Raw genomic sequence first — 13,140 nt, 5'->3', positions numbered from 1 at the left:
CACAGGGATCACATTCCAAATTATCAAAGAGTGCAGGGACTTATTGCGCATTTTAACCTTAATAAAAATCTAAGCAAAATATTTCTATGATACGTAATTATCTTTCTTAGCAACAAAGGAAGCTGCCAAACACGGTCTTAATATAATATATGTATACATATATAAAAGGTGAAAATAAAACAAAACCTGCAATAAGCAAGGTCCTTGTCGTTCTCTGTGTTGTCTCTCCCACCAACTCGCGAGATAACCCAGTTGAACTCACAAAGGAGAAAGGGGAAGGGAAAATGAGTCTGGAACCGTTTATTTACAGCTTCGTGGCTCGAGGAACAATGATCTTGGCCGAGTACACTGAGTTCACTGGGAATTTCCCAGCCATCGCAACTCAGTGTTTGCAAAAACTCCCTTCTTCTAATAACAAGTTTACTTACAACTGTGATCACCATACCTTTAATTTTCTTGTTGAAGATGGTTACGGTAATTTCCCAGAACTTTAATCTCTTTGTTGTTGTTTTTTCTCGAGAAACAAACGGGGTAGGTGGAGTTCTTTAAAGTGTTGAATTGAAGGATAAGGCTGTTGGATCTAGCTAAAATAGTGTGAAATGGGATGTGGGACTTGGTGGGTTTTTGTTAAAAAATTGAAATGTTAGCTTCTTTTTATAGGATTGATCAGTTTTTCCCTTTTTTCATTTTGTTTGGTTGCTGAGGAAACTGTGGGAAAATATGGGAATTTGCAATGTTTCTTGTTCTTCGATTTGTTTCATATCTTTCATACCTTGAGAATTTCTGGATTTGGATAACAGTTTGATCTTTGTCAATTAAATAGTGAATAATTTATATCACATAAATGAAGTTTTTCAATAAATTTATTGGTCAAATGAAATAAACATTTAGGGAAATTAATATGTGAAAATGATATGCTCATTAAGAAATGCCTAAACCGGAAAATGGTTGTGATAGTTTATAAGAAAGTTCTAGATTGAAAATGCATTTACTTGATTCGAGACGTGGTTGGATTGGTTCGAGACTTTGTTTGCATGTATAATTGACTCGAATATCGCCTTGTGGTGATTGCATTTGGTCCCTAGGAAGCTTGTAAAATAGAAGAAAATGGTGAAAAGTTGATGCACCGATCATTACCGATGATACTCTGGCAATCGCAGTTTCATATCTACTAGCCTACATTATTATCTATGGTCTGATCGGACATATTATTACATGTCTGAGCTAGCTTTTCATTGATGGGAGCACAATAAAGATGTGGTCGAACTAGTAACTAGATAAGAGTGCTACTATATAAATGAAAAAAGTTTTGGATTCGTATCTGAAATGAAAGAACATTTGGGTGTGGAGAGGAGAGAGGGACGGGGATATGAGCTTCCAGCATCTGGTCTGCTCCACCGTTGAACTTGCCTCTTTTGTTGAAAACTTGTTATTGCCAAAAAAGTACCAATTTTCCGGCTTTTAATGAAAGCATATCAATTGTAATTGTATGCAAACTGTTGCTTCCGGTGCTTAACTGAATATTCAAGAACTTTTATCTTTGCCTAAGCTGATGAACTCTCGATGTTCCACATCAGGATCGATAGTTTATCGTTTAAGTAATCAGTGGTCTTGACTGCATGCATTTTATCTATGCAGCTTATTGTGTTGTTGCCAAAGATTCCGTTGGAAAGCAAATCTCTATTGCATTTTTGGAACGTATGAAAGCAGACTTTAAGAAAAGATACGGGGGTGGAAAAGCTGATACAGCTATTGCCAAAAGTCTTAACAAGGAGTTCGGGTATGTTCATGCATCCGTGTTATCATTAGATATCTGGTCTTTTGTTCCAATTTTCTTATTTTTCAGATATATTTTATGTAAAGCAAAAAAACATAATTTGCAGACCAGTTATGAGGGAGCACATGAAATATATTATCGAACATGCTGAAGAAATCGAAAAGCTATTAAAGGTGAAGGCCCAAGTTTCGGAAGTTAAAAGTATAATGTTGGAGAATATCGACAAGGTAAGTCTGCATCAGGATTCTCTTCCTTCGCTGCTTTTACATTATCGGAAGACTGAAATTCTGAATTCGACTGCATGTTCATGCTTTCGTTTTACACTAACGAGAGTACGGGACACTTCTTTAGATATAGAAATTGAAGGTTTATCGAACAAGAGTACTATAGGTTGATAATGGTATCATTTGTCAAATATGTTGGGAGATCCAGTGTCACATAGCCAAGTTGGAGAAACATGAAATGATTAGGTTTAAAGTAATAACGAGGATTATTCGGAATAGGTGATAGACTATTAACAAAAGGGTACCAAACGCAACTCGTGAATGACGGTTTAGTCCAAAAGCTTGGTGAAAGTTACCTGCAATAAGATCTGTATTTGTTAGTGCAATATGTGAATTAATTCGGGTTTGGTCTGTTTTCAACATACCTAAAATACCCGATTTTTATTTTCTTGGAAATGATATGCAACTTCACATGAATCAAGATCAAGTCTAATAGGAAATTTGAGGTAACAGCTGCTTTTATATAGTTTATATGACTTTCGATTCTATGTTCCAGGCGATTGATCGAGGAGAAAACCTAACCACACTTGCTGACAAGACCGAGAATCTACGTGATCAGGTAAAACCCGTTTCTCTCGGTTAAGCTTTACGGTAATCTACATCTGTCTATCTCGACACAAAGCATGTTTCTTTGTTTGCCTTTCTTCAGGCCCAAGCATACAGGAACCAAGGGATGAAAATCCGTCGTAAGATGTGGTATCAAAACATGAAGATAAAGTTGGTGGTTCTCGGAATCTTGGTTCTTCTAATCCTTGTAATCTGGCTTTCGGTTTGTCACGGATTTGATTGCACCAACTAAGTTATGTCCTTGAGCATTGCAGAGAAGTAAGCTTTGTTGTGACATACACCGAATGTGCTGTTTCGATATTGAGAGGATTGGAAGGATTGTTCGGTCAAGCGTAAGCTTTTTCATATCGTCTTCGGTGGTGAGTTGGTATAGGGAGGTTTTACGGCTCATTGAAACACCAAAACAAGAACAGAGGGAGAATTCAGTACCATGTTTTATATACTTAGTGGCATCGTCTGAAGAAAAAACAAAATGATACTTTTGGTTCTTGGTTCTTACTTTTTTATTCTATAGCAATGGAACTTTACAAAGAAGAATATTTTTAATATAATGATATTGATGAATGACTAACTCATGTGAATTGCTTGAAACCGAGTTGGTTGGATAGTTTTTGATAGAAGAAATTGAATTTGATGCTCGGTTATTCGAGTTATTCGAGATTGGATTGTTTCAAGTTTAATTTAGGTGGCTTTGAATTAGTTTTTATGTCGTGTCAATTTGACTGCATTAGTCAATGATGATTGAACCTGCTCAGGAATCTGTTCGTAGAATAATATTGAACCGGTTGGATCGGGAATCAATACAAATCGATAAAACTCAATCTTTTTAACACTTTAAATATAATTTTTGAATTTTAATATTTTTAATTGAACTGGTCGTATTGATATAATTAAATAATTTATTGAATTTAGATTTGACAAGTTAGATAAAATTTTCGAATTCGAAACAATTTAATAAACTTTTGTTTCAAGTTTATAGGTAAGGTTATGACCAATTCACTCAAAAGCTAGTGTCATTGTTTTTGAAAAAATAGTATTAAAATATATAATTTTATATTAATATATTTTTATAATTAAATTTAAATAAATAAAATAAAATAAAATATATTTAATTTAAATTCAAATTAGATTGAACAAATTTGAGAATAAAAAAAAATCATTCAAGCCCAGAATGAGCTTAGTCGTCTGGACCACACATGCTATTTATAGTTTAGTTCCCTTATATTCAACGGTACAGCTTAAATCATATCGATGATCAATATTAAAATCTATCTACAAGATGAGAGTTTTAAAGAATTTAAACTCGTACAATCTTACCCTTTAATATTTACAATATTTACCATGTTAACTCTAGTTTTACTAGAGATCAAGTATATGAGTTTTTCCATATGTTCCACAAATTAAACTAGTTCAAGTGAGTCAAAATGAATTTCATTTAATCCGTTAACTTTCATAGGACGTTCTGTGTACATTTATCACGGGCTTTAATCTACAACCCGTACCACTATCACATGCTTGTCCAACACCTATCTTGTTTCAAAAGGCCCAACAGACCAATGGTTGCTCAAAGGACATCGAGTTCTTCTAACCCATAAACCCCATTGGTAATGCTAAGAAAGCGAAATTAGGGATTGCAAAACCCAATATGTTGTATGAATTACGTACCAAATTGCTCTAAAATCTAAATTAGAGGGTTATGTTTTTTATTTTTATTTTTGAAAGTCGAGGTAATTTTACTAAATACTTATTCCACTCCTTTTGTCTGTCTTTTAAAAAAATTATATTTTATCAATTAAAATATTCTATAATTGTTTATATTTGTTACAAGTATAAATACAATATATAATAAAAAAACTGCGACAAATAAATTCCGAAGGACTCTTCATTTTTTAATCATTTATAAATATTTTATCTTAACATTATATTATTATTAAATAAGAATCAAATCATAATAATTTAAAATTTATGATATCTCACCTCATCATAACACGTGGCAAGCTGTTGGATAGTCTGTCCATGACTCTCTATTAGGGGGGTTCGCATATAACCCTCCACAAAGAACAATCCCTACCAACCTTTCATGCGGGATGACCCGCAAGTGACTTTTCGCAAATCTTGTCTAAATTAACATAGAGACAACTTGCTACACACCCTCATGAGGACCACTAATGCATAACAATACAACCCCAAAGACGAGATTAACATAACAACATCACGTAGTACACTCCATGATGACAATTGACCAACACACACAACCATATAGGACACTATATTGCCGGTTATGTGGCACTATATGACAAAGGATGACTCTATATATAAGCCTGAGTGCATAAGGAACCAAGGATCAGCTCCTTCTCTACTAAAAACCCTACATAGCAACCTTAGCAATCCATCTTATCCTTCTCTTTACCCCAACTCTTTGTTTGTTACAGATGAATCGACACTCTTCTCCATTGTCCTTTTCTATTTGTTGGTGACTTGTATCAACAAAATTAATTACTTCTATTACTAGTTTGGATATTCTTAAAATTTTTATTTAATATTTAATATTTAAAATTTTCATTTATCAAACAATATATTTATATTCAATGTTTTATAAACTGAATTTAAGTTATAAAATATGTTTTGTATATTACTTAAAATTAAATATCGAATGTAGTTAGATGCTTTGGTAAATGACAATTTTAAATACTTAGTAATAACCGTTCGTCATTGAAAAATTCTATCATTTATTTTTAAAATTTGAAGTATCAGATATGTTAAAAAATTAAATTCTTAAAAAATATTATTTTTAATAAATTATAAAAAAAAAGCCTTAATTTCTATGATTCAAATTTAGTACTTAGAATTCAACATTTAATTTTTTATTCTTTTTTCATTTTAGAAAAAAACCTACTTTTATGGAATTCTCATTGCTTTCAGCCCCCATCCTTTATCCCACTTTTCTTGACTTTCATCATTTCTTTTTATTTTCCTTTTCCACTTTCTCGGTAAACAAACAGCTCAACTGGAACTGGAAGGAAATTGACTACTCGATGTCAATGTATAATTGCAGCCCACTCAACCAAGGAATGGGGCTTCGACTGCCATAACTGAATCTAATCAAAATCTAGAAAATAAAACTTTTTCAGATCCCTTTTTTTTTTCTTTCTTTCTAAAATATGAAAAATCATTGGTGGATTTTCTTTTCGATTCCACACGTGTTGATTCCGCACAAGTTAAAGTAAAAGTGCCTGTAAAAAATTAAAAATGCGGCTAATATATGAAGGAGCACGTGTTTTTTTTGAACTATTGGCCTCACCCTAAAGTTGGAAACATTCATCCATGGTATATGATCATAGGGTATAATCGAGAGTCTATTTAAGTATTGATGTTTTTATGCTAAGTATCAATATCAAAAGTCGATTAAGTTTTAGCTTGATTGATCTTGGTATTGTTCTTAGTGCATGAGGACATGAATTTGAGTGTACTAAAACGTATTATCCTCCTATTTAAATATTAGGGAGGGGCTATGAATAATTTTAAATTTTGCATCGAAAAGAACATATATGATAAATACATATAAAGTTCAAAAAAAAAATCAATACCAAAAGGTAGGTGCTGACATGGATGGTTTACGATGTTAAGATTTAGGGGTTTAATTAAACTTTTTTTAAAAAAATAGAAGATTTAATGAGAGTGTTTAAAAAGGTAAAAAGGCCTCTCGATTTTCTCTCAATTTCAAAATTGAGTAAATTAGTCTCTTTAAAAAACTGAAGCAAATTAATTCCTATCAATTTCAAAAGTGAGCAACTAATAGCAATTAATCACAATATTAATGTATTCCATCAATTGTATATAATTTTATCGATATAATAACACATTTAGCCTTAAATGTTTATATATTTCGTCATTTCGATATTAATTCTAAAAAACCCAACAAATTCAGCCTTAATATTTACACATTTACACAAATATTGCAGGATAAATTTGTTAAATTAGGACCAAATTGGTAAAAAAATGTGTAAACTTTGAGGGATAAATTTGTTATTATATCAATTACAATTAAGTACAATTGATGGAAAACAATAACGTCTTGATTAATTATTCTTAATTGCTCACTTTCAAAATTGACAAGAATTAAATTGCTTTGATTTTTTAGAGGGACAAATCTTCTCAATTTTGAAATTGAGAGGGACTGCGGAGACCTTTTTCTCGTTTAATTATTCTTAATTGCTCACTTTCAAAATTGACAAGAATTAATTTACTTTGATTTTTTAAAGAGACAAATCTTCTCAATTTAGAAATTGAGAGGGACTGCGGAGGCCTTTTTCTCGTTTAAAATTTTAAAATATTTGATTAAAACTTTCAAAACCTTAATAATATCTGACAAAATTTTGGTGAAATCTAATTTTAAAAAATGTAAGGTATAATGTGAAATTCAAAAAAAATGGGGTAACTTTTAAAAAAAAAATAAAAGTCTAAAAGGAATTTTCAAAAATTTTGAGAGCTTTATTACTATCTGCTTCAAGGGATCATGATATCGATACTCTTGTCTAGTCAAATATTGATAATTTATGTATAGAATATGATCAAATATAGCGATTGAATTATTTGAGCAAGCTCAATTAGGCTTGTGAGTTTGATTATCGTCCTTGACTTCAAATTTTAATAAATTTGAGTTTAAATCGAGAATTTTATTACTGATTAAAAATATAAAAGATTAATTAATTTTACGATCTATTGAATCAAACAAATATAATTAAAATTGACTAACTTGATAGTTGTGCTTGACTCCGATAATAATTAAGCCGAATTTTAATTTTAAATTATACTCAAACATCTTAGAATAATCAGTGAACTCGATTAACTCAATTCTCGAATTAAATTCAAACTTTAAAAGTGAAATTTAATCGAATTTAAATTAAATTTTAAATTAAACTCAAATTTAAATTTCGCATAATTTAATCTCGACTCGACTCAACACAACTCGATTACATATATTTACCTTTAATCCTCTTATGATTTTGTGGATAAAATGTTATAGCTGAAGACAAATCTCAGATTTTTTGTCAGCTTCGAACACAGCAATAGAAATATCTAATTTTGGCTGCGCACATTTGACTCCCATAATAATTAATACACGGTCCAAAAAATAATTAATATATGATATAAAATATATACAAAATAATATAAAGTATTTTAAATTTAACACTTAAACTATTTTAATCACTCAATTTCAAAAAAGTTATAGAATAATTACTGAATTATTTGAAAGATTTATTAAAGTCACTATGATATTAAGTTTATTTTTAAAAGAAAGAAGTCGAGTGAGCGAGTTCCAAGCGACGATTCAACAATTGATACGATGGATTAATACCCATCGACAAATAGAATAGCATACCTTAGATCCAAATCGATCTAACAGTCAATATCAATGATCAGAGAAGAAAATTTTTTAGATTTTGGTTTGTTGGTTTGTAACGTTCAAATTTGTTTCGTAAAAAAAATGAATTGTAGAAGAGACTGGAAGTATTTTAATTGCTGCAAGCGATGCAAATAGAAAAGGTCATAAGTTACTTAAATGAACATTTTTAAATAGTTTAATGACTGTTTTGTAACTTTTAAAGTGACAAAATGTAAATTTACTATAGTTCGGTGACCTTGAGTATAATTTACCTTAAATTTAATCATAAAACAATAAAATACGAATTACAGCCTACATTCCTTACTAGCTGAGTTGGCATTTTTGTCTGCTTTTCTTGCCAGCTAAGCTGGCATTTTGTCGGATTTTCATTTTACTTGGAAATTAATTTCATATTGAGAGGAAAAATAAAGAGTAAAAAGACACCATCCTTCCATACATATTGGATAGACGTGCTCCGACTCAAACACGTGACATTATGGGTCTTTATTGTATGATATTAGTATATTTTATCGTAAGTATTTTATAGGAGTATATTAAAATATTAAAAAAAATACATGTTAATTTTTTAAAGTTGTTTGTGAATTAAAAAAAAGGTACATTGACAGTATATCAAATATTAACTTTTTATTACAATTGATCGAGATATATAGTATAACAATTGAAAATGTATCTGCGACCGAAAATTTAAATACTTAGCAATTAGTTTTGTTTTTAACCCTAATTACACAAAGGAAAGAAGAAGAAAAGATGACGAAAGACTAAAGATTGGAACTACACATCCCTGACTTCGAACATGTTACGGTTCTTGACGACGATGTCGAACATGTGCATGGATTTGAACTTGCTGAAATCTTTAGGAAGCGAGATCAGATGAACGGTGGATCGTTTGTGGAATTGAAGAAGGTCTGGGTCATCATAGTATCTTTCCCACCCCAGAATTGATAGCTTACGCTCGAGAACCGCGTAAGAAGTGATTGCTTCGTTAGATGGAGTGTGGATAAGCAGTTTGCGACGAGCGTTGGAACCCTGACGGCTTCCGTCAAAGGAGTCGACCCCAGGGTTCTCGACGAGACGAACAACGCCGTTCTTAAAAACCCAAACGCCGGACATTGGTTTATCAAAAAGGGGGAGGATATAGCTATAGAAAGGGTATTGGCAATGGGGGTACTTTGTAGGGGTGTATATATAGAGGTGAGTTGAAGGCTGTAAAGGGTGGATTGAGAGGGAAAGAACAAGAGAAACAAGGTATGGGATGGTTTAGTCATAGGGAATGGTAATGTGGGCCTAAAAGTGAAGAGGAAATGGGAGAGAAAGTGAGGGTGAGTGAGTTCATGCATCTTAATTCGTATCAATACGGAAAATATCATTTGTTTTAGTTCATAAAAGTTAACGATATATCTCAATATATCCCGAAATTATTTTAATGTATTATTAATTTAAGATTTATAACTCTTTTCGAGGAACATAAAGTCACGTTAGAGCTCGATGAATCAAAATGATGTTAAGGATGCATTGAGATCAAGGCTGCAATGGGGACAATTACAATGGATGTGGGCATAAGAAGATTTAAGGGAATCCTTATATATATATATATAATAAGTCTTTTAAATTAACCCCACCATGGGAATATTTGTCTTTATTTTTGTTTTTCTTGGAAAAATATTGGAAATGATCTAACATGTCAATTTTATATTTATATTTATTTTAGTGAAAAATTAAAGCAGTTTCATATATATTTTAAATTTTTATGATTAAGATATTAAAAATAAAAAAATTATGTAAAAAATATCTACATTAATTTGAAATTTTATATGCATAATTATTATAAAATTTATGTAAAATTATTCTAATTTTACAAGTATTATGAGTTTAAACACAGAAATTGTATACCATCAGACTTAATGCTCTTAAAATTCGATAGGGGAATCCATGGCTGGGGGGCATCATCGAAAATAAAGTGGGTCAAATATTCAAGTTATATATATATATAATGCTACATGAATAAATTCTGCCTCACTAATTAAAGTAATTTTGGAATATGATGCAATATAATATATTGTTTTTTTTTATAAAAATGTAATAAATTATTAGCTTTCATAAAAATGTTGATGGAGTCTTATCTCGATTGATATGAGCATTGTTACCAACGTAAAAAGACGTGGGTTCAAGTGCGCTGAAACGTATTATTATTCTATTTATGGGTCGGGGATAGAGGTGTGCATAGGTTGGGCCGGGTTCGGTTCGGGCTCAACTAAAAATTTAGGCCCGTTTGCCTGGCCCAAAAATGGGCCTAAAATTTTGCCCAAGTCCGACTCGGATAAAAATGTTAAAACCCGAGCCCAACCTGACCCGCTCATATTAATTTTTTTATATTATTTTTATTTTAAAATATATATAATACATCAAAAATACTAAAAACATCAAAATAAATATTTTCCAACAAATTGAAAATAAATTTTAAAAAATAAGTATACTTAAATAACACTAAGATAGATGCAACTTAACAAGCAAATGACTCTAAAATAATAATAAAATTAACAAATGTCTTTAAAATAATAACAAAATTAACAATAAAATAAGTTTTATACAAAATCCAAACAATAACAACAAAATAGTAGCAACATAATAATAAAATGATAGCAAAATAGGAAGAAAACAATAAGAAAATAATATTAAAAAGACAGATTTTTTTGTCCTTTAGTGAATTCGGGCTAGGCAGGGTCGGGCCCGAGCCAAATGGCCTTATCCAAGGCCCGGTCCTTTTTTAAACGGGTCTTTTTTTTTTGTCCAAGCTCATTTTTCGGGCCTCTTTTTTGCTGAAACCCTCCCACATTTCGGGCGAGCCTTTAGGCGGGGCTGGGTGGCCCGACACATGAACAGGTCTAGTCGGGAATGATCAGAACCTATTATAAGATTGTTAAATAAAAACTGTTTTTAATATCGATACCTATTTTCAACTATTATTACATATATCTACATGTTATTACATTTTCTTTTAGATTAATTCTATTTTTCTGATAATTAGAAGGGTAAATTAAACTGAAGGTCTTTGAACTATTAGTAAGTTTACAAGTTAGTTATTTAATTTTAAAAAGTTACAAAATGATCATTGTATTATTTGAAAATTTTTATTTAAGTTATTGGGTTGTTAAGTCTTTTTTTTTAAAGTCCAGGAGGCGAGCTCCAGGTGATGATTCAACAATTAGTACGGTGGAACAGTACTTACTGATGAGTAGAATAACATACCTTATATCCAAATTGATCAGACAGTAAACATTGGAGATCAGAGAAAAAGAAAGCCATTTGAATTTTGGTTTATAGATCCATGACTTTTAAAAGTCGTTTCATGGAAAAAAAATTAAATCTTAGAAGATGAGAAAATGAGAGCTTTCGATTGGTGCCAGCGGTGCAAACGTAAAAGGTCATACGGTGGCAATTTCAACAATCTAATGACTTAAACGAAAACTTTCGAGTAGCTAAATGACCATTTTGTAACTTACTGAAGTTGATTGATAAAAACGTAAACTTTGATAGTTTAGATACTTCGGGTATAGTTTATAAATATCCTTAAATTTTGATTAAATGTATATCTCAAACGACTTTAACAGTACATCCCTTACAAAAACTTAATACATTCAAAATTTTACAATAAACTTCTAAATCATAATATCCTAATCGGCAAGAAAAGAGAAAAAAATTGCTTACCAGTTAGATTAAAGCAAATGCTAGCTAGATTCTAGCACCCAAGTTAGCCCAACCAACCCTAACCATGACGCATGGAATTTTTAGGCTTTTGTAGCACACAATGTTCCTTTATCCACTACTACAATCGCACCAATGGCGGGTCTCCAAACCCTCTTCCTCGATCTTTTTTCTCTCTCGTTGATGAAGATTTAATGTCATCTTCTAAATTCGCCTTTCTATTTCATATTTAAATCTTAACATATACAACTCTTTTTATTATTCTCAAATTGATATCTTATTTATAATAGATTTATGCGAGACCGCTCAAGCTAAGCTTTCATCACAATATTGACTAATTGAAGTCAACCCAACTAAGATAAGTGGGGATGACGGAATTTCCATTATAGACATTGGATGATTCTTCCAAAATCCCCAAAACCATATCCATGAGAATCATTGAGAAAGAACATTTTTTTTAGAACCCAAAATTAGATTCACAAACAAACATGCTTTTGCTCCTGGCTAATATTCATTGGAGCTCGATTTTATTAAAATTGTTTATGGATTAGGTCGAACAAGATTGATAATTGATTTAAAAGAAATTTTAAACTCGATTTATTCCGTCCAAAATAGAAAAATATTTTAAATAGTAAAATGATGTAAGTTGGATTGAGCCTATCCAAAATTAAAAATTCTAAACACAAACTCAAACTAAAATGAATCAAATTGATCGAGCCATAAACACTTCTAGATTCTAAAAGAAAAAAAATCATATCTCATTCAAATAGCAATCACCTCTTAATACAAGCAGTTGTATATTCGATATATACTAAAATAATATAAAAATTTCACTTACATCATCTTAACAAAACTAAATTAACTTTTTTTCTAATATTTTATATGATTTATATTTATTAAATTCGATTATCATATTTTATATGTTATTCATGTTTATTATGTGGATTAAATTTCATGTAAATTAGAATCATTTAACTATTTGTTAGATGTTTCATATGTTACATGCATATTAAATAAAACTATATTATTATACTCAAAAAATAAGCTTAAATAAAAAAAATTAAGATTGTTCAAAATGATCTCCAACTATAACATTCAAGGGCAAGTCCAATCGACCCAATTTTATATTTTATATTATTTTATTTCTATGTAAATTTATGATACTATAATGTAAACAAAAATTATGTTAAATTGTCCATATTTCAAAATTTAATAAAAGAAATTATAGAAAATATAAGTACTAGATATTAAATTAAAAAACATAATATTTTCAAATTTTTAGAAAATAATAATGGAGTTAAAACTGATGTTAGCCATTTACAAATAATTGATATTCATTAATGTTCTTTATAAATGTATAAATTATTGACCCCGGCGACGACAACAAATGCATTAACCTCGGA

The 13,140-nt window shown here is 30.5% G+C and overlaps 2 protein-coding genes across 2 annotated transcripts; one reads left to right on the top strand and one right to left on the bottom strand.

The window, feature by feature from the left end:
* The first annotated feature begins 181 nt into the window (after positions 1–181).
* LOC105775186 (vesicle-associated membrane protein 724) lies at positions 182–3,286 on the top strand. Its single transcript, XM_012597721.2, has 5 exons — positions 182–474; positions 1,639–1,780; positions 1,884–2,004; positions 2,558–2,620; positions 2,711–3,286. The coding sequence occupies exons 1-5, from the start codon at positions 285–287 to the stop codon at positions 2,858–2,860; spliced, it is 666 nt and encodes a 221-aa protein (XP_012453175.1). The 5' UTR covers positions 182–284; the 3' UTR covers positions 2,861–3,286.
* Positions 3,287–8,765: 5,479 nt separating this feature from the next.
* LOC105775153 (flowering-promoting factor 1-like protein 3) lies at positions 8,766–9,154 on the bottom strand. The gene has a single exon (XM_012597686.2). The coding sequence runs from the start codon at positions 9,143–9,145 to the stop codon at positions 8,807–8,809; it is 339 nt and encodes a 112-aa protein (XP_012453140.1). The 5' UTR covers positions 9,146–9,154; the 3' UTR covers positions 8,766–8,806.
* Between the last annotated feature and the right edge of the window lie 3,986 nt (positions 9,155–13,140).

This window comes from Gossypium raimondii, chromosome 1, assembly GCF_025698545.1.
Source record: "Gossypium raimondii isolate GPD5lz chromosome 1, ASM2569854v1, whole genome shotgun sequence".
Classification (NCBI taxonomy): Eukaryota; Viridiplantae; Streptophyta; class Magnoliopsida; order Malvales; family Malvaceae; genus Gossypium; species Gossypium raimondii.
Note: the sequence above shows the minus strand (reverse complement) of the source record. Positions and strands in the feature narration are given on the sequence as shown.